At 42.0% G+C, this 22,100-nt stretch overlaps 1 protein-coding gene across 8 annotated transcripts in view; it reads right to left on the bottom strand.

Annotated features, from left to right (window-relative positions):
* Nucleotides 1-14,914, bottom strand: part of MGA (MAX dimerization protein MGA) — a 75,141-nt gene extending 60,227 nt beyond the window's left edge. For 3 of the 8 annotated variants that reach the window (XM_081935473.1, XM_081935479.1, XM_081935480.1), the window contains exons 1-6: nt 14,744-14,821; nt 8,942-9,059; nt 6,929-8,059; nt 2,051-2,993; nt 1,758-1,857; nt 1,141-1,233 (exon numbers count right to left, since the gene is read on the bottom strand). In XM_081935473.1, the coding sequence (XP_081791599.1) occupies nt 1,141-1,233; nt 1,758-1,857; nt 2,051-2,993; nt 6,929-8,016 (2,224 nt within the window). In that variant the 5' untranslated portion in view covers nt 8,017-8,059; nt 8,942-9,059; nt 14,744-14,821. The other 5 variants (XM_081935476.1, XM_081935475.1, XM_081935474.1 and 2 more) reach the window with 5 other exon arrangements.
* Between the last annotated feature and the right edge of the window lie 7,186 nt (nt 14,915-22,100).

Genomic DNA, 22,100 nt, shown 5'->3' with positions numbered 1-22,100 from the left:
CCATTTTTGTGAAGGGGGTGGGGTTTTGGGAGGCCAAAAATGCTGTATTCAGTGTATAAGATGCACCCAGATTTTCACCATTTGGGGGGGAAAGGTGCGTCTTATACTCTGAAAAATACAGTACATTAAGACAACATCAATCTATATTTGTCTTTTTACTTTCCCCTTCCCAATGTCAGCATTTCTTGGATCCAAAATTATTTTGCAGAAGTAGAAAATCATTTTCACGATATAATCTCACAATTTCCCAATTCAATTACAGCCCCTAGTGCCCTCTCACACTATCCCAATTCTTCAACTCTTAGGATTGTTTTTGCCAAGAGAATAGAAAAAAGAATTTTATTCTACATGCATAGTTTTATTCCTCTGTTTCTTGAATCCAACTGGAAAATTCCCAAGCTTCCAAGTTTCTTCTCATTTGCCTAAAGATATCCAGATTTTTTTCTTTTTTGGGTGATTAAATGATAAATGAGCATGCAGTTTCCAGAATCATGTGACTCTGGAGGCACTGCAGCAGCAGGAACTTTGCGTACTAGTCATAAGTTCCTTCATTCAGCACTGCCATAAATTTGAATGCTCACTGAACAATTAGCAATAGCACTTATATACCGCTTCACAGTGCTTTACAGACCTCTCTAAGTGGTTTACAAAGTCAGCATATTGCCCCCAACAATCTGGGTCCTCATTTTACCGACCTTGGAAGGATGGAAGGCTGAGTCAACCTTGAGCCGGTCAGGATCGAACTCCTAGCAGTGGGCAGTTAGCCTGCAATATTGCATTCTAACCACTGCACCACCACGGCTCAAATGTTTGTAACTCAAGGTCTACCTGTAAAACAAGTGTACAGTAGAAATACAGAGTACAGTTCCTGTATATTTTTGTATTAAATCAACTGGTTTTAAACAAACATTCAATTGATATGCTCTGTAGAGGAAGATTCAGTTTCAAACCTATCCAAATTATTTTCCATCTGATACAAATTATTTCTTATTCTGACAATGATGACAAATCTACATACATCTCTGCATTTTTATCAATTTAGTTGTCACATCCAATTCATGGCATTAAATACAAAATGAGTAATTTACACAATAAAAACAATAAAAATAATCAGGAGTATTTCACAGTACCTATACCTACCTTCTTGAAGACTTGGATGTATTACTTGTTTGTACTTAAAAGATTTTAAATCTTCTAACAATTCTTTTTCCATCTGTTGTATTCTCTGACCATCTGCCAAAAATAGACTTATTTGTTTATACATTCCCAAATAATTTTAGCTACAAAAATGAAGACTGTATGGAACAAAGTAACCTTAGCTTATCAATCAAGGCGCCATGAAATATTATTAATTTATCTACTACATTGTACTTTTCAGTCTGGCAATCTTAGCAGAAATTCATAGATGCTTACAATGTCTTTCTTTGTAGTAGAGTGAGAGAAAGACAGCCACCTGGGACCAAAGTTATAAAATAGCTACGCTACAAATTATATTAGATGAAAGAATCAATAATGATATAAGGAGATGTAATTTCTTTCTTTCAGGGCTTTCAAACTGTAATGCTGAGAAAAATCCTCCTCTGTTGGAAGTTACATTCCCAGATCGAATTCAATGGGATCCCTCCATATTATGAACATCAATCTCCCACTTAATGAAGAAGATACTAATCGTACTCTTTGTTAATAATCAGAACCTATAACTGATAATACTAGTAACTTGATATATATTAGGTAATAAGTTTAACCATTATTGTTACCTGAATCAGTGCATGGATTACATGTAGCCAGTGAATTGTTCAGTGTACTTTGCAATTCTTTTTCTTCAGCTCTATCAAAACTGTGGACATCAAGTGCTTCCTATGTACAATAAAAAACATACTTTGACAAAATGTTTGCTCAGGGATTATACTGGAGGCATTCCAAAGTTACAGAAAGCTACATTCTGATATTAAAATGATTTAGGTATATAATTTAAAACTACTACATTTGAAAACGACAAGAATTATAATACAGAATCCCCAAAAAGTATAAATTTTGGATATAAATTTACCTTGGATACAAAGGATACAAAAAGCATTCCATCCACATCCTCAAGATCAGGATTAACATCCAAATGGGCACTACCACTTCCCAAAGAGATATTATTGGTTGCACCACATTTTGCAATGCATTTAGGTGATCTTCCAGCTTCAGATAACTTTGATTTCCGTGGTCTTCCTCGTTTCCTTGGGCCTGACATTCCATCGTTTTGATTGCCAACAATACTCTTGCCAGAAATGTGAGTCTTCAACGTATTTATATTTTGGTCATCGAAGATAACTTTAGCTAAAGAAGGGCTGCTGGTGGCAGTAGTCTTGAGTTCACAACTACACACTTTCTCAGTTATATTGAGGCTGCTGCATGTTTCAGTACTTCTCCCTAGCACATCTTCTTCTGAAGGTATCTGTGGTGCTGTGTTTTCAGATACCATTTTATTAGTTCTAATCATCTCGGTTTCCTGGATTTCAAAAGGGCTAGCAACGCCTTTATTTTCAAAATGAACAGGGAAAGAATCTAACGAATGAGTCAGTGGAGACCTTTCATTCTTAGAAGTTGTCATTAAGGCCTGTGAAAGAACAGAAACTTTCACTGTATTTCTGATTGTACAGGGTTCTAGGTAAACTACAGGCATCTTCTCACTATCCAATTTTAGCATTTTTGCTTTGGCAACACCCAACTGGTTTATTTGTTGTTCCTTGTGGAATTCAATATCCATTTTATCCATTTCACTGTATTTCTCCAGCTGCTGTTCCAACGTGGAGCCATCACTGTTGGAATATTCTTCTGCAATGTTATTGGTTTCTTCTTCCTTCACATTTACCCCTTCCATGCAAGTTAGAGGTTCATATTCATAGTTATCTAATGGTTCTTCTTTAATAGACAAGTTGATTCCTTCCTCTTGAGTAAGCTGGGATGTCATTTGTGACCATTTTTGACAAGGGTTGGATATTGGACTGAAAAAAGAAAGCAAAGAAAATACTCAATTGCAGAAATAAGCACTCTCACCTCCTCTCTTCGGACAGACATGAAAAGTACACTTGGCTTATTCAAACACCCACCCCTTTAGGCATCACTCTCTTATTAACACATTGCAACAAATAATTAGCATTAAGGTTAAGTCAACAGCAACTTCATAGATGGAAAATTCACTGTTTGGAGCAAAGTTAAAATTTAAAAAATTAAAAGTTTTGGATTGTGAAGAGAAAACACTTTTCACCGAAAGAAAACTAAGCAAAATAAATAAATAGGCTATTTATTCCCTCCCTTCTTCCAGCAAAACCTCAGTATGGGTATGGAGTCAGAGGAAGGGAAGAAAGTTAGGTGGAGATAGGGAAGGGATAACAGGAAAGAAAAAAAGGATTAATGCATTACAAAAGGATTAAAGTTCTATAAGCAAATAATACCAAGCAAGAGCTAGTTTTCAAGAGCATCAATTTATCAAGCAATGCTACAGTCAACACTTTTCTCTATCAGTAAATATAATTATTTGGAAAGAAAAAAACCTTGACTTTTTACTTCCTGTTGGAAATATGTTACATCACAATATAATATACTGTAAACAGCTAATAGTGGAAAATGAGTCATAATGAACCATTTGATGGAATTATGAATAAGGATTTTTATTCCCATAAAGTCACTTAAACATAAGACAATCTTGAAATCCATGTTCTAAAGATAATTCATCTACATTTTGTTGCATTTTTTTTGGACAGTCCTTAATTTGTTGTTTTTTATACAGAGGACCTTTGCTAGTCTGCCCATGTATGTAGATAATCTAGTAATGCTTCAGAAAACAAGACTAGTACTGCAGAATCCTTTACCTTCATTCATAAGAGTAGCACTGATCTTTGTACTTCCTTTAGTGCAGCGGTTCTCAACCTGTGGGTCGTTATCTCTTTTGGGGTCGAACGATTGTTTCACAGGGGTCGCTGAGACCAGCGCAACTCTAAAGTTTAGACTCTACATCGCGTTCCTTGAAATCCCTGCGGATGGGATCCAGAGTGGCCGCGCAGTGTCGCCGTGGCTCCACGCCGTAAAAAACATAGGTGCGCACGCACACCCCATACAATTAGCCTCGGAGACTTCATAATGGAGGGAAAGTGTTCCTGCGAGGGAGGAAGGGGTTTAGGTCCTGCTCTGGGCTGTAATTGTGTGGGGCGTGCACGTGGCTATGTTTTCTACACCTCTGCCAGGTACTTTTAACTATATCTAAATCCACAACCAGACCTGTCATCAAAAGCCAAGGTCAGGAGCCCGAATTGGTCCCATTCACACAATGAAAACCTGCTTGCTAAAAGTACCATAAACCATGCACAAAGGAAAAGAGCAAAAGAAAAATGCAATGCAAGTAACAATTTTAAAAATGATACAAGTGGAATTATTATTAGAAATAAAATGTAACAGAGAAAATGATATGTATGAAAATATAAATTTGGGTTTCCTGAAATGCCACCCCGAGAACCCATCAGAGAAAGTAAATAAGCAAGGGTAACAATAGAAAGGAGGAATGATGAGGAGGGAAAGGAGGGGAATCAAGAGTAGGAGAGGGTAAGAAGGAGGAGAAGAGAGGAGGAGGGGAGGAAAGAGAGGGGAAGAAGAAGGGAGGAAGGAGGAGGAGGAGGGAAAGGAAGAAAGGGTAAAGCAGAGGAAGCAAAGGAGGGAAAGTAAGAGTAGGGGAGAGGGTAAGAAGGTGAAGAGAGGAAGAGGGGAGGAAAGAGAGGGGAAGAAGAAGGGAGGAAGGAAGAGGAGGGAAAGGAAGAAAGGGTAGAAGCAGGGGAAGTAAGGGAGGGGAATTAAGAGTAGGAGAGAGGGGAAGAGGAAAGAGAAGAGAGGAGGAGGGAAGGAAAGAGAGGGGAAGAAAAATTTTATGGTTGGGGGGTCACAACATGAGGAACTGTATTAAAGGGTCACGGCATTAGGAACGTTGAGAACCACTGCTTTAGTGCATTTATTTTAATTAAAATAAAATTTAAATGTATTCTATATTAACACACTGCTTTTAATAACAGTAGAAATAAAAAAAATATGGTGACATACAGGCCATTTCTGAATCTAATTTTTATATTTGTTGAAAATATAACATGATGTATGAACCTGACATAAAGCTGCATTTAATTTATTTACTCTGGATTGCTGTGATAAATGAATTCTGACAGTTTATTTTAATTGGATTTTTAAGTTTTTTATTGCTTTTAAAACATTTTCTTAGAATGTATAAAAAGAAAAGGGTATCAAAAGTAGCATTCAAACATTTTAATTATATTGGAGCATATTAATAGCATTATATTAAGATAATGAATAATATGTTAATACTGTCAAATTCTATTGTGTAGGCACTATATATGAACACATAGAAGTAGTACATCAAGCACTGATCCAGTCTGAATACCATTTCAGCTGGAATTTTAATAAGATAAACGTTTTCAACACTAGCCAAAATACAAATATTCCAATTTTCATATAGCTATTTGGCTGAAATTAATATTTATTTTAAAAAACCCTTTACTTATATCGTTAGAATTCACAAATGTATATATTCCGTATTTTACTAACTTTCATTAATATTACTCCACTCACCTTGTTCTTATACTATCGCACGGGTGTAAAACGCGATCGCATCACGGGCCAGATCGTGACGTATCACAATGTTTTTTGCCTTTGCGGAGGTGGGATGGGTGTGGCCTGCGAGTGAGGTATCCAGCCCGCAGACCTGCAGTTTGACATTCCTGCACTATGGCATTTAGGATATATGCAGCATTCTTTCAAGGAGAGCTGGTGGGCAATTGGGGGGATTCACACTCTCTTGCAGGTTCACCTTGTGTGCCAGTTGCACCTATTTCTGGATCAAGAGATTCTACTCATAGTAACCCATGCCTGGATCATTTCCTAGTTGGATTACTGCAAGGCTTTCTACATGGTGCCGCCCTTGAAGAATATTCAGAAGCTGCTAATTGTTCAGAGTGCAGCGATGTGGGCAGTTTAGGACGCTGATGTAACATCTCTACTGCACTTCCAGGAGCTAGTTTATTATCTAAGAGCTCTATAGGGCACAGGACCAGGTTATTTGAGGAACCATGTGTCTTTGGTTGTCTCTGCTCCCTTCACCAATATCGATGGGGCTGGCATGCCCCAAGTCCTCCCTAACAAGAAGTGTCATTGTGTGGAAATAAGGGCATCCACTCCATTGTAGCACATCCAGAAATCCGGATGGCTCTGATCCTGTATAAGGAATGAAGACCTAGAAGTACCATCAGACAACTGGGTGAGAAGATTGAGTCCTGCTGGCTGATCTGTTTAATTCTTGTCTCTTATTGTTTAGGAGATAAATGATTTTTAGATCTCATATATTATAGATAAACATATATTATTGTTTTGGGCTATTTACTTTTGTACATTGTGTCAATTATGGTTTTAATCTTCTATTCATTGTCTAGAGATGTGATGGTGAACCTGTGGCACACGGAGCCATGTCGCCTGGCACGCACGGCATCGCCCGTTACTCTTCCGGGTTTCTGGCGTGCTGGCCTGTGTTTGTGCAGCAGTGCCAGAAAGTGGAAGAGCTCGTCTTCTTTTCCTGCATGAGCATGAGCGTCGGCCAGCTGATCATTGCGCACGCATGCATGCCAGTAACTGGAAGACTAGCTGGCCAATGTGCATGCTCGTGCCAGGAACCAGAAGTTCATTTCCCGGCGCACGCATGCACCCTGGGCAGCTCCATTTCCGGGTTACGGGCCAGATGAGGGTGCGTTCTCCCTTTTCGGCACTTGATGCCGAAAAGATTCACCATCACTGGTCTAGAGTCACTCCTGTGTGATGGAGACCGATATAAGTTGTTTAAATATTTTTATACAAATGGTGATCATTTTTAATGTAAAAAACCCAACCCTACCTTTCTGATGCTTCTTCCTTTAATCCTTGATCATCACCTGCATTTGCATCTGTCTCCGCAAAATGTAAGAACTCATGATACGGACTAAGGGACCCTTTCTGCAGATCTGGGTCACATATCCCACTCGGTGGTGGGTCTAGTTCTCTCTGTGATGGATCCAAAATACTCCCTTCAAGGGGATGTCCGTGATTAGTAGGAGAACTTGTAACACTACTACTTTCACGGTCTGAGCTGCCATTTTGCTTCACGTCACGCTGAAGTCTACTACTCAAGCCATCTTCTCTGAATCCTTTAGCAAATGGATTATAGTCTATTTTTAGTTGTGTAATTTGGATGTTTTGATATGCAGTCACAGCAAAGAATTCTGTCTGTGGAAAAGTGAAAGTACGGACATCAGGACCATTCAACTGGATAACCTCTGTAGCTTTTTCAGCAGGCACCAGGTGTAGTCGAGGTAAATACCGATGCATAGAATGCAGAATGATATGTCCTTCCTGGTCCAATGTATTATTAGTAAGCTTCAATTTGTAGAAAGATACTGGTTGATGCATCCAGTAATGACCAGTAGAAGGGGATTCAGGATGAATAAATACTCTTCCCAGCACATGGGGTTCTGCCTTTCCACTAGGTTCCCAACTATGGCCATTCCATTTATAGCGGAAGTTGTCAACTGGAGAAATATCCATGACTAGGATATACTTGTGGTTGGATTCTAGGCCTGTTATCCAGTATCGACAATATGGAAACATTCGTCTCCCTTGTTTGGTCAAAATCATTTCGGTGCTGCGATGATAGAATTCATTCCACATATTATTGTTGTCCAGCATAACAGTGATATTCCCTGAAGTGCAATCAGCTGGAAGGTATGTCTTTGCTTTAGATTTCATTGGCTTTGCTGCATTGCTGAGAAGACTGCTGTTATCTTGATTTGAAAGCAGGGTTCCTTGATCAGGTTTACCAGTACTCTGCTTCACAAGAACATAAAGAGCAGGAGTTGTGCCTGTCATTGTCCCAGTATTTTGATTTCCTAATATAACTGGCTGTTTCTCCGTCATGGGAATAGTTGAAATATCCCCAATATTTTCCATATTTATCAATTCTGGCAATTTAACTTCATCGATTTTTAATCATCTGCAGGGGAGAAAAATCAATGAAATAACATTCATACAAAATAGTTAAAGTATGTGTGTGGGATGTATGGGTCCTATTGAAAATGCATGCCAACTGCAACCACAAAGATAAAGAAAACATTAAGAGTATAAACTCCCACTAGTAATTTTAATAAACCATACTGTACCTTTACAAAAATGCAGCATGATAATCTTAATTGCAAAGGGAAAAAAATTCTGAGACGATCCATATGTTGACTTCTGTGAACAAATGTTTCTAAAAGGATTCCTCAGCCAATCTTAGTAAATCAAAATACTTCAATATGAAGTCCTTACAACAGCTATGGCTTAACATCAAAATTAAGACCACCACTTTTGATTGAGACCAGAAAACCAGCACACAGTGGTTAGTCACCAGTTATTCACTGGTTAGTAATTCAGAAGTCAAATCTTTCACTGACTGCAACTGCAATATATAGATACTCTTCAAGGGATTATATAGAACGAGCAGTAAAAGGGAGCACAGTAAATAAAACTGTGATTAATCTTACTGATACTATAACCTGAAAATACTCCAGGTGTATAGGAGAGTATTTGTAGTTCAAGGTTGGAATGAGGGGAATGAAGTGCACTGAGTTGTAAATGCCCAAGCACCTAAATTTTAATGACAGCAGGGACACTGGAATGCCTATAATTTAGGGAACCAGACATAAGTACCATTTGCTCAGACTGTAACTTTGAATAGTAGCTGAACATGGCCATTAAGCATGGAACCACCTCTACATTGTTCTGGCATTGGTTCTCAGCCCATACATGGATTCAGTTCAAAAACAAAATATTGGAGAAGACGTAATAGTTCCCATATAAAATATGTCTAAATGTAAAGATAGTACCAATAACTGACCTGAAATTTTGCAAATGCAAGCTGTTTTATATTTTCTATTGTACTGATGAACCTGCTTTACAGTCATCTTCTTTTCCCAGAAGCTATTGTGTGTGGAAACATTAGTCAATTTGTGTAGCTGTCAAAAGAAAACAAAGTATGTCAAACATCTAATTATCTTTTTAATAGAAAGAAATCAAGATCAATTTATTTTTTATAAACTAAATCATTGTGGCTTATTTTTTAAAAATATGAACAAATATCCTGGTTTTGCATTAACTTCTGACAATTCCAATTAGCACATTATTCTTATTATTCATACTTTAACTTAGAACATAAGATTTTTTTGAGCTAGGTTTTTAAATTCTTATATTTTTATTATATACATTTTGTCTTTTATCTTTTTTTAGTTACTTTAATCATGATTCTCTGATCAAATAATTTGAATGAAAAGCAGGACTAAAAAAAGGGCAAATTAAATAAATAAATCTGTTCTTGATGCATCAGAACAGAATTGGGTGAAAGGAAGCACAAAGGGAAGCATGTTTATTTCAGGTTGTAAATAGCATATACAAGCATATTAAACATTTAACTGTGTACTTTTATTATAATTGCATTCATTTTCCAATCCCCTTTTCTGGGACTACAAATAAGCATTTTTATTACAGTGTTACATCTTGAAAAGTTATTTCCAAATATGAATTCCAAGGATAATTAAAATAAACGTAACTTTTGCAATAAATTCATCTACCTGGCCTTTCAGTTAAATCTTGAGTATAAAGTACAGATAGTCCTCAATTTACAACAGTTCATTTAGTGACTGTTTGAAGTTACAATGGGATTGAAAAAAGTGACATGACATTTTTCACACTTATGACTGTTGCAGGAACCCTGTGGACATGTCATCAAAATGTTTATGACGGTTGCAGTGCCCTGGAGTAACGTGATCACCTTCTGTGACCTTCTGACAAGCAAAGTCAATGGGGAAGCCAGATTCACTTAACAACCATGTTACTAATTTAACAATTTCAGTGATTAATTTAACAACTGTGGCAAGAAAAGTTGTAAAATAGAGCAAAACTCACTTCACAAATGTTTCACTTAACAACAGAAATGTTGAGCTCAATTGTGATTGCAAGTTGAAGACTACCTATAATTGATAAATGTCGAGGATATTTTAGTGAAATAAATCATATTTTAGTGTATTTTGACAATGTTTGTACTGCAACTCATCCTAACAGTGAAACGCAGGTAAGTATCAAATTCTGATTTTAACTAAGCTGATAAAAAAGTTCTTCCACCATTCATCAGCTATAATTTGCTACAACTTGATTCAGACAAACCAAGAATTAAAAAGGGGAGTAGTACAGGAGACCATGTCATGGTCCCATTAACATTTATTTATGTTTACGGTATGGCTGCAAAATAAAACCATCTTCTGTCCTCCCAAATTTCCAAACATTACTATTTTCAAATGTTTCACATTCCAGTTTCTTGGTTCAAATATTAAATTGTAGTTCAACATTACAAGAAAAAAGCACAGCCTCTTACTGGGCTTATACCCTCTTGCAGTCCCCCATCTAGGACAGCCACAGATTGACCAAGATGTTCTACTTCCATTTAGATTATAAAATATAGTTAAAGTCAATCCTACAGATTAATTATGTGTAGGGAAAACAAGCTTCCTAAACGTTCATTTAGACACTTTTTAAATTTTCTTTGACACTAGTCAAATTATCTACGTTCAGATAACGAATTCTAAATTTGATCTTAGACGTACACAAGAGAAGAACATAGGGAAACACACAAACTCAGAGAGGGGAGACTAGGCTTGGCCTCTATGTTAAATGCTTAGTATACCAAATACAAGTAGTCCTCTACTTACAACAGCTCATTTAGTGACCCTTCAAATTACAACAACCCTCAAAAAGTGACAATTTTTCACATTTACAACTGTTGCAGCTTCCCCATAGTCACGTGAACAAAATGTAAATGTTTGGCAACTGTTTCGCATATTTATGATGGTTACAGTGTCCTGAGGCCATGAGATCACCTTTTGCAAACTTCTGACAAGCAAAGTCAATGGGAAAGCCAGATTCACTTAACAATCATATTACTAGCTTAACAGTTGCAGTGATTCATTTAACAACTCTGGCAAGAAAGGTCATAAAATGGGGCAAAATTCACTTAATAAATGTCTCGCTTAGCAACAGAAATTTTGGGCTCAATTGTGGTCGTAAATCGAGGACCACCTGCACAGACAATTGCTGGTTAAACTCCTTAAGATACTTCACATTTTTAAACCAGTTAGTTGACAAAGCCACAGAAATCAGCTCTGAAAAAATTGCTAAGAGTCTGAAAAGAAAAACATATCTTATTAATATTATGAAGGAATGCAAAATTGCAAGCAAAGCAAATATGGTACAGTAGAACCTCGGGTCATGAACGCTTCTGACCATGATCAAATCGGGTGCCGACCAAAAATTTTGCAAATTTTTTGCATCTGGTCATGAACAAATACTCTGGTGACAATCAAACTCAATTGCAGCGATTTCCCCTTCTGCACCATTTTTTTTTTTTTTTTGCATGCACATGCGCAGTCAGTCTTGCTTCCGGTCACGACAAAATTGGGTTACAACCAAAGTCCAGGAATGGATTACAGTCGTGACTGGATGTTCCACTGTATACCCAGCAATTTAAGAGAAAATAAACAAACAAACAAACAACAAACACATTGAGACTCTAGAAAGAGTGGAAAGAAGAGCAACGAAGATGATAAGGGGACTAGAGGATAAAACATGCAATGAATATTTGCAGGAACTGGGTATTTTTAGTCTAAGGAAGAGAAGGGCTAAGGGTAACTTGATAGCAGTCTTCCAATATATGAGGGACTCCACAGAGAGGAGGGGGGAGTCAACCTATTCACCATAGCATCTGAGGGTAGGACAAGTAGTAACAGATGAAAACTTATCAAAAGAGAGATCCAATCAAAAACTAAGGAAAATTTCCTGGCAGTGAGAACAATTAATCAGTGGTATGGCTTGCCTCCAGAAGCTGTGGGTTTTCCATCACTGGAGGTTTTAAATAAAATATTAGACAGCCATTTGTCTGGAACGGTATAGTCTCCTACCTAAGCAGAGGATTGGATTAGAAGATCTTCAAGGTCTCCTCCAGTTGTTATTGTTTACATATTATGTCTTTCAAAATGGTACAAACTACAAAAGTTCCATCTTATGCTAATGAATCCATTATATATACCCTGTCTCCCTAAAAATAAGACCTCCCCAGATAATAAGCCCAATCAGGCTTTTGAGCGCATGTGCAAAAAAATAAGCCGTCCCCTGAAAACAAATCCTGACTACGCTCGCTGCCTCCTGCACCTCAAAAATAATAAGACCTCCCCGAAAATAAGGCCAAGCATTTATATTGGGGATCAAAAGAAATTAAGACCCTGTCATTTGTGTGTGTGTGTAAGGAACTAACCATACCATAATTTGTTACATGATTCCAGCTATTGTTTGTAAACCACACTTTTTGGTTTAATAAGCTCACTGAACTTTATGATAAGAGTAAAGAAAATAAAGCTGAATCCAAATAAAAATTTATATAGAAAGGAACCTCCCAACAGAACACTACATTAAATGGAATGGAACCAGGCATGGGATACAGGGAAAGAAGGCACTTTGAAAGTAGTTCACTCTAGTCAGCCAGCTTCCCCAATGCACTGGCAATGAACTAGCAGAGAAAGGGGCAAAACAATGACCTTCCATCTGTTCCTTTCTTAGTTGTTAAACCAGATAAAAGCCAATATATTTTATTTCTTGAACTGTATCTTTAAAAGAAAAAACACATCTGAAATATTTATGCAAAACCAAAACCATATACAAGCAGAAAGAGCCAGCCATATTAAAATGTTACATTATAAAAAAAACAATAATTTCCAAAAATATATTTATGCAACTTTATATTACTTACATTAAATATCAAATTACAAGAATCAAACACACAAACACACACACACAATTGATGGGCTCATTAAAAAAATTAAACATGCCACATCAGATTCTATTCAAAACTGGACTTTTCCACTGGTAAAACAAAATGACATATCATCTATTCTAATTTAACAGAATGCTGTTCCACTAAAATATATATAAGCCACTTGGACTGAAGAGCATAATTTGAAGTCTACCATGTAGAATATTGTATACCTAATTTTGGAAAAAAAGAAATGACTATCCCTACTACAGCTTTGAACATATCAAATTGATAACTCAAAGGCTGACACTCATTTCATAAAAGAAAATCAGTTTCCCCTAAAGAATTTGTATAGATATACTGAATAGGGAAACCAGGAAATTATGCATTAAAATCTACAGATGCAAAACTGAATGACCTTGTATCAGTCACTGATTGAATCTGCCCTTTGCACTGAATCATGTGTTTCTAATTTAATTTGCCAAATATGCCAGAATCTCTGCATGTCACTTAGGCTTTATTTTGCTTCAGCCTTTGAACATAAACATTTACTTCAAAGCACATTTATTAAGGTTGACTTTCAGCAGCCAACCTTATGGTTTGTGGAATGTTATTACATTGTATCAAAACTGCCAAAGAGCCAATTGTGTTAATTATTTCTATAGTACATCATTCATAGGAACCACTAATACTACAAGATCACAGTAGTAGTAACAGGACTCAATGAAATGTTTTAATGTTTGAAATATAGATTTTTCTAAGCATTTAGGTATATTTAGCGGTCATCTGGGTGTTCTGCAGTCCAGATTCAGCACCCTAATTAGACTTTTGGTTCACGTTTGCAGGGTTTTTCCTCTACTAGTCATCCTAGAAGAGTCACCTGCTCCCAAAGACAGTTTATAGACTGACCGTCTCTCCAGGGATTGTTTCCTCGCAGCTTTATGGCCGCGCTGGCACGAGACGTTTACCTATGGATAACTTGATCACAAGGCTTCGGGGCACAAGGCCTCTTTCCTAAGTTGGCACGCTACACCGAATGAACTGAGCAAACCGGTGGAGTGTGAAATTGTGCTTTTAGACTGGAAGCCTCCCCCCCCCCCCCCGTTTATTGTGGCTCGGAGCCTCCTGCAGCCCCTACCTTTAAAGCAGCACAGGGCTCTGGTCCGAGGTGGGGGTAACCCACGCGGTTCCCACGCACAGCTAAACCGCCCCCCACGCGCGGCTGAGTCAACAAAGGGGGCGCTTGGCGGTGAAAAGCAATGGCGGGAAAACCAGCGTTAGGGAGAAGAAGAAAAAACACCGAAGGCCCGAAAAGGGCAGAAGCGCGCGTTCCGAGACTCAGCGGCCGCCCAAGCGTGCGGCGTACCACAGGCACGTTACCCTCCCCGAAGGCCACCGGGTGACACCGTCCTACGCAAAGCGAGGGGTCGGCAGCGGCAGTGCAGACGCAGCTCCGGGTTCCGCACGCGACGGCGCCTCGAAAAACGTCGCTCCGCGTGTAGCGCGAGGGAGCCTCCCTGACACGCGCGAGGCGCCGCGCGGCTCCCGCCCGTTCCCTTCCCCCTCCCCCACTTCCCCTCGAGGGCTTCGACACGACGCTCGTGGCCGACGGGGGGCGGGTGAGGGGGGGGGAACAACGGGTGTCAATACTCTCAGTTGGCAGCCCTGAGAGAGAGAGAGAGCAGGAGGTATGCGAGACACGCGGAAAGTTGCGCGCGATTCGCTCCTCGGTTGGAAGGAGAGCCGAGGAAAGTTCTCTCCCGCCCTTCCCTTCCCTTCCCCTCACACGCCCGCGCACACATATAGGCCCGGGGTCCGCCCTTCCTCCCCCTCGTCCGCTTTTACCGTGCGATCGCGAGTGGGACGATGTAACCCCCTCCCCCTTCCCCTTCCTGCTATATTCACAGCCAAATCGTGTTACCCGATGGAGAGAAGCGTGCGCACGCACCCATGTGACGTCGTCGGCGCGCCTGGAGAGGGGCGCAGGCGCGGTGCTAGCCCGCGCGACACCTCCTCTTCGCCTGCAGCTTGTCACGTGCTCTCGGTGGCTCCCGTCTTCCTTTATTTTCTCCCCCGATCTCTTCCCTCTTCTCTCTTCTTCCACCCCCACCCCGCCGCCCCGTTTTCCCTCATTTGTCTCGCGCTTGCCGCTTTCGCTTACTTGCGGGAACAGTTCGCGAGGCTCGAGCGTGGCGGGGGAATCGGGGTTTCGGCGGCCGCCAAAAAATGCAGGGACTCGCCTTGCAAAGGAAGGGAGGGGATATACGGGAGGAGCCCGTTTGACATTTTTCGTGCTTTAAAGCGCCACATTGCTGTTTTGCTCCCCTGTTTCACTCGAAGCTCTCGGGCGCGCCGCAATTTCTCCGCCCAATGCATTTCCAGCCCCGGATTCTGGGTTTGTGGGCTACGCTCCGGGAGCAGTTCAACATTCCCGCAGCGTTGTGGGAAAGCGTAAAGCTCGGAAGAGGGTTTATTGTTCCTCTTCCCAAAGGTGGAGGCCTCGACAGCATCACACGGGCGTTGTCCCGTTTTCAGACTGAGTCTCCGTCCTTTGCACCGCCTGCTCCTTTTGTTGCGAAGAGCCCTGAGTAAAAAATAAATAAAATAAGAGGCAAGCGTCCTCTCCCTTCGCGCGTCTGTACGCGCCCGCTCCTTTTCAATCCACCGAAGTAAGGCCCGTGTCCTTTGGTGTTCATCGGTCCTCGATTCCCCGGTAGTAGACATATGATGCTCGCCTGGTCCAAGGACAGCCCTTCGAGGCCTCCTGTGGGCCCCCTTCTAACCTAACACTCTGGTTTTCGCTTCCTTAAAGAAGTGGAATGTAATCAGCACTATGTCCCAAAGGTGCTTTTTCAAGACCTTTGGCTTCTCATCCAAGAAGCTTCTTCAGCTCTCTCAGAGTCTTCAAAGAAAAACCAGAAACTCCAATTGCCTCTTGAAAAAGCACCTTTGGGGAAACCATGTCCTGGATGACTGAGAAGCTCCATTGATGTTTAGCGATAATTAGTAGTACTATGTTTTCCTTAGATTAAAGCAATAACCCAGCTTGCGGGTGGTGGTTTATGGAATAAGCCACTGTTCAAGTTCACATTGATAAGCTATTACCCATGGTTTGTTGAATAAGTCAAGACATAGTTTGATTCAGTCAGCTAATCTGTCCAAATACGCTTACTTGTTGGGATCTTGGCCATATGCTACGGTAATTCTTTTATAGTTCTTTGTCATGATATGATGGCTTTCTACTCTTTTGGCCAGATTAATATATTTTATATCAAGTCACTGGTAACTAATCAGAAATTATTTTATTTCCAGAGAAGGATCAGTGCTGGACCTTCACTGTCATCTTTATGCCTATTGTTTTACTGAATATTACCTTGTGATAGGCTTGGCATATAAACTGGGTCCATCAGAATGGGTTAACACGAGTTTATTCTCTCGTCCATTTTGGCACAAAATAGAGAAGAGCTTTTCTGTAACATTGAGGCTGCTGCAACTATTTTGTTTGTGTGTACACATATGGTCAAACAAAGGAGGTAGGACAGGCATTGTCTCCAGTGGCTTCAGCTACAATATAGCCATTTTCTAAAATCAAACTGATAATTCAGTCAATGAGCTTTAACCAGGAAATTATGAGTTCTAGTCTCACTTTAGGCATGAAAGCTGGCTGAGTGACTTTCGGCCTGGCACTCTCTTTCAACCATACTCCCCTTGCAGGGTGATTGTGGGGAAAATGGGAGGAGGAAAGAAAATTAGGTGTGTTGGTTTAGCTGGGGCTGTCCATAGTTTCTTCAGTTTTCTAGTTCAGGATAAATGTGAGAGGAGTATCTGGTATAATAAGTTACTGTATGTTGTAGGAACTTATCTTTTGACATTCCATTTATAAGAATGTAGATTCTGACATTTTTTCTCTTCAGAGTTCAGATGCTCTACAATGCAAAAATGTGATTGACTTATTTGTAACACCATGTTGTATGAATTCATGCATAGAGTCAGCATAAATAAGTTGAGAGGTCCTTGGTGCTCTCTGGGCTTGCTTGTTTTGCAGACGTTTCATTATCCAAAGTAGGTAACACCGTAGCACTGATGTTATTAGTTTGGATAATGAAATGTCTGCAAGAAAACAAGCTCAGAGAGCACCAAGGGCCCCTCATTTTAACCCTGAGCTACAAATACTCTCCTTTATTGGTTTCCTAAATAACTTATTGGACTTGGTCAAGGGACAAAACAATTTTTTCTCCTTGTCTTTTATTTCCTTTTTTAAAATTCAATAATTTACAGCTTGAATTGTGTTGGAACAATCTTCAAATCTGCAATTGTGTGGTAACTGGGACAATCCTTGGAGTTGCCCTTTTTTGGCACTGGTCATTTTGCATCCTGTGACACAAGGCTTGTGCTTTTTCTGTGGCTTCTTTTGTTGATTTTGTTTATTCAGTTTGCCACCCATCTCACTGTCAGACCACTCTGGATGGCTTACAACATGAAGATAAAACTCTGTGTGTTGTGTGCGTGCGTGCGTGTAAAATCACAATAAAATCATATAAATTCTTACCCGTTATGTGTTCAGCTACTGTTGCAAAGATGATCATTTGAATTTCTTGTCACCATACGTCAAGCAATGTCTATTTTCATTCTCAATTGCATACTTGGAAGGAATTTTGGTGATGTCAAACTTCTTTGATGGTGGTGTCTTTCTGAAGTAGTGTAATTTGACTTTGATCTTAGCCACCCACAATTCATGATCTGAACTGCAATCAGCAGCCACATGTTTCTTGCCAGTGAGGACTGAACTTGACCATTGATGGCTGCATAGGCCATAATCTGATTATGCACCTAATTTGGTGAGGTCCAAGTGTATAAGCAGAATCATGTATACATGATTCAAAATCAATTTTCATGGCAAAATTGAGCCAAATAATTGCCTCCTCCCCAAATCCAAAACTGCCAGTTATGCTTCTTTCTGCTTGGTTGCCAGATTTTGCATTGAAATCACACAGTATATAAACAAGGTCTTGTTTGGAGATGTGCTTCAGAGGTTTTTTTTTATGCTGGCATTGAAGCCCTCTATTTCAAGCTCTGCCACATCAGTAATTGGGGCATAGACTTGGACAACTGTGATTTTGAGGAGCTTGGCTCAGATTCAGATACCCATAATTGATTATTAACTGTCAACAAACTTTCCATTACCTGGGCAAATTTCTTGTGTTTGATAAATGCCACTAAATTTGTTTTCCTGGTGTCATGTAATAAATAGTGAACTGTGTCATGTAATAAATAGTGAATTCCTCTGATGGCAAATATCCATTTTCTATCCAGTCTATCTCAGTGGTGCCAAGAAGGTTGATTTTCAACTGGACCATCTCCTATTGGATGGTATCCAATTTACCCTGCTCATTTGTCAGACATTCCGCATTACTATCTGTTCTGACCCCCCCCCCCCCTCACGCTTGTGAATAAACCAGAACACAGGCTTGGCTGTTTGCCACTGTTTAATTACTGAGATAACGAATCCTTTGGTTGAGGGCCCAGACAACTCACGTTCAATAGAGCAACCCAGATAATTCAAATGAAGCAACGCAGATAGTCCAAACAAACAGACACGGCTGGAATACACAGATAGATTTTCTTAACTACTAATTCAAACAGTTGTTTCCTGCAAATGTCCCCTCTCAACGCCTCACCTATAATCTCTCTTGGGAGGGGCCAATCCACAACCATCTGTGCTTAATCATCTTCAGTGAGTCTGCGTATGAAGTTGCTGCTTCCGTTTCTCAGCCCTTCTCAATCTAACATCAGGGACAAACTGCCTTTGATCCTCCCCACTGCTCCATGCCTCAGGCGCCTCCTGGTGGCCAACCAGCCTCTCTGGTCCCTGCTCTGAGTCTGAACCCTGCACAGGGTTCTCCACATCGTCCAGGGCAGACTCATATGGTTCCTCGCTATCCGAGTCAATCAGCAGCTCAACCGGATCCTGCTGTGCCACAACAACTATCCAATCTGTCTTTGTGTAGCACAGACTCTTGCTTTCACCAACGGTTGCATTAGCATCTGGGACTTCTGTTAGATTTGACCCAGGTGTGCCATTAATATTTGATTACCCACTGGAAATCCTTGTGCTTCTGCAGTAGCTTCTTGGGTACCTTTGGGCCTGGAAGGTCCTATTGTTGGGCACCAGACCTGATTTATTTGAGAGGCTTCTCATAAAATTTTCTTGGAAAGATTTTTTATGAGGTAGTTCACCTGATTTTATCTCAACCTTCCCCATTTATCTGAGCTTAAGATCAGTATACACGTTTAATGTGCCCGCCAGGCTACCACGCATTCCATCAGTCACGGGCCCAGGGCAGGGGTGGTGGGGTAACGGTCATTATAAGGGAAGGTCTTGAGCCGAGAGAGTCCACTGTGCCACAGATAACCGGTTGTGAGTCCCTGTGTGTGAAGTGGGGCCCAGGGAGGCAGTTGGGCTTGCTGATTGTATACTTGGCTCCTCGCTATGCATCAGCGGCCCTGCCCGAGCTCCTCGAGGTGATCTCCGAGATGGCGGTTGAGACCCCCAGACTTCTGGTCATGGGGGACTTCAACTTGCCATCGGTAGGGGAAACATCCGAGGTAGCTCGGGAGTTCATGGCTTCCATGACAGCCATGGACCTGACCCAAGTAGTTCAGGGCCCCACACACGAGGGAGGTCACACACTGGACCTTATTTTTATCTCTGGCCAGTGGAGGAGTGATCTGGGAGCAGGAGATTTAGTCGTTACACCAGTGTCATGGTCAGATCACTCACTTCTCCGGCTTGACTTTCCTTCTGATACCCCCCATCGCGGGGAGGCGGAACCGGAATGTCCTAGATGGTTCCGCCCCAGGCACCTGATGGAACCTGATAGGTTCCAGACGGAGCTTGGGCCATGTCCTGTAGCCGTGACCCGCGCCCGGATGGAGGACCTAGTGGCTGCATGGAACAGTGCGGCCGCTGGGGCCTTGGACCGGGTTGCGCCTTTGCGGCCTCTCTTGCGGCAGCGATCCACCCAGGCCCCTTGGTTCACCGAGGAGCTGAGGGTGATGAAGTGCCGAAAGAGACGCCTAGAGAGCAGATGGAGATCGTCACGCTCTGAATCTGACCGATCACAGGTAAGAGCCCATTTACGGACTTACCTTGTGGCATTGAGAGTGGCCAACCGTCAGTACTGTGCCACTCTTATTGCGTCCGCAGATAACCGCCCTGCCGCCCTGTTTAGGGTGACCCGCTCCCTCCTTTTTCAGAGGCCGCAGGAAGCCCCTTTACAGGGTAGAGCAGAGGAGTTTGGGGAATATCTGCAGGACAAAATCGCTCAGATTCGCAGCGAGTGGGTCCCCTTTAGTGGTCCAGAAGAGACGTCGGAGGTGGGTCTTGAGGGATTAGGCTGGGAGGAGTTTGACTCTGTTACTTCCGATGATATAGACAGGTTGCGTGGGCGACTGCGAGCCACCACATGTTTACTGGACCCGTGTCCCTCCTGGCTTATACTGGCATCCTGGGAGGTTACACGAGGCTGGCTCCAGGAACTAGTTAACACTTCTCTTAGAGAGGGGTTCTTGCCGGCCGTCTTAAAAGAGGCGGTGGTGAGACCCCTACTCAAGAAGCCTTCCCTGGACCCGGCTATATTGTCTAATTATCGTCCCGTCTCCAACCTTTGCTTTTTGGCGAAGGTTGTAGAGAGTGTGGTGGCACAACAGTTCCCACGCCACCTGGAAGAAATGGATTATCTAGACCCGTGCCAGTCCGGTTTCCGGCCCGGCCATAGCACGGAGACGGCTTTGGTCGCGTTGGTGGATGATCTCTGGAGGGCCAGAGATGGGGGCTGTTCCTCCATCCTGGTCCTATTAGACCTCTCGGCGGCTTTCGATACCATCGACCATGGTATCCTATTGCATCGTCTGGAGAGGCTGGGGGTGAGGAGCACCGTTTTGCGGTGGTTCTCCTCCTACCTCTCTGGCCGAGCACAATGTGTGTTGACAGGGGGGCAGAGGTCGACCCTGAGGCCGCTCACTTGCGGGGTGCCTCAGGAGTCGGTCCTCTCACCTCTCCTGTTCAACATATATATGAAGCCGCTGGGCGAGATCATCCGTGGATTCGGGGTAGACTACCACCAGTATGCTGACAACACCCAGCTGTACATTTCTACCCCGAACCACCCCAACGATGCCGTCAAAGTGATGTCCCGGTGTCTAGAAGCCGTGCGGATCTGGATGGGAGGTAACAGACTCAGGCTCAACCCATCCAAGACGGAGTGGCTGTGGCTACCGGCACCCCGGTTCAACCAGCTATGTCCATCACTGGCCATTGGGGGCGAACAGCTCGCCCCCATGGATCGGGTTCGCAATTTGGGCGTCCTCCTAGATGCCTGGCTGTCAATGGACGACCATGTGACAGCCATGGCAAGGGGGGCGTTTCACCAGGTTCGCCTGGTGCGCCAATTGCGTCCCCTATTGGACCGGAATGCCCTCCACACAGTCACCCATGCACTTGTGACGTCTCGGCTGGACTACTGTAATGCTCTCTACATGGGGCTCCCCCTGAGATGCACTCAAAGGCTGCAGCTGGTTCAGAATGCGGCCACGCGGGTTGTTGCGGGAGTCTCTAGGTACTCCCACGTAACACCTCTCCTGCGCGGGCTACACTGGCTACCTGTGGCTTTTCGGGGGCGTTTCAAGGTACTGGTTATCATCTTTAAAGCGCTCCATGGCACAGGACCAAGGTACTTGCGGGATCGTATCCTGCCCCATACATCCCTTCGACCCATCTGCTCTCACAGGGAGGGGCTCCTCCGGGTGCCGTCCATGAGGCAGTGCCAGCGGGCAACGCCCAGGAGTAGGGCCTTCTCTGTGATGGGCCCGACCCTCTGGAATGACCTCCCCCGTGACATCAGAACAACCACTGATCTCCGCTCCTTCCGTAAGATGCTCAAGAGCTACCTGTTTAGTTTAGCAGGCCTGGCCTAATCCCAATCTAGTCCCTCAATTCTGTACTTTTAAATTTTTGGGGTTGTTTTAAGCTGATTTTTTAACTTTTATTACACTGTACAGCCTTATTGTTTAATTGGTTTTTAAGTGTATCTATTTTATATTAGGTTTTAATGTGGTGTCTGTACACCGCCCCGAGTCCCTTCGGGGAGAGGGGGCGGTCTATAAATTTAATAAAATAAATATTAATGTGTTTTAAAAAATG

This window comes from Natrix helvetica (assembly GCF_964273705.1).
Source record: "Natrix helvetica genome assembly, chromosome: 1".
NCBI lineage: Eukaryota > Metazoa > Chordata > Lepidosauria > Squamata > Natricidae > Natrix > Natrix helvetica.
Note: the sequence above shows the minus strand (reverse complement) of the source record. Positions and strands in the feature narration are given on the sequence as shown.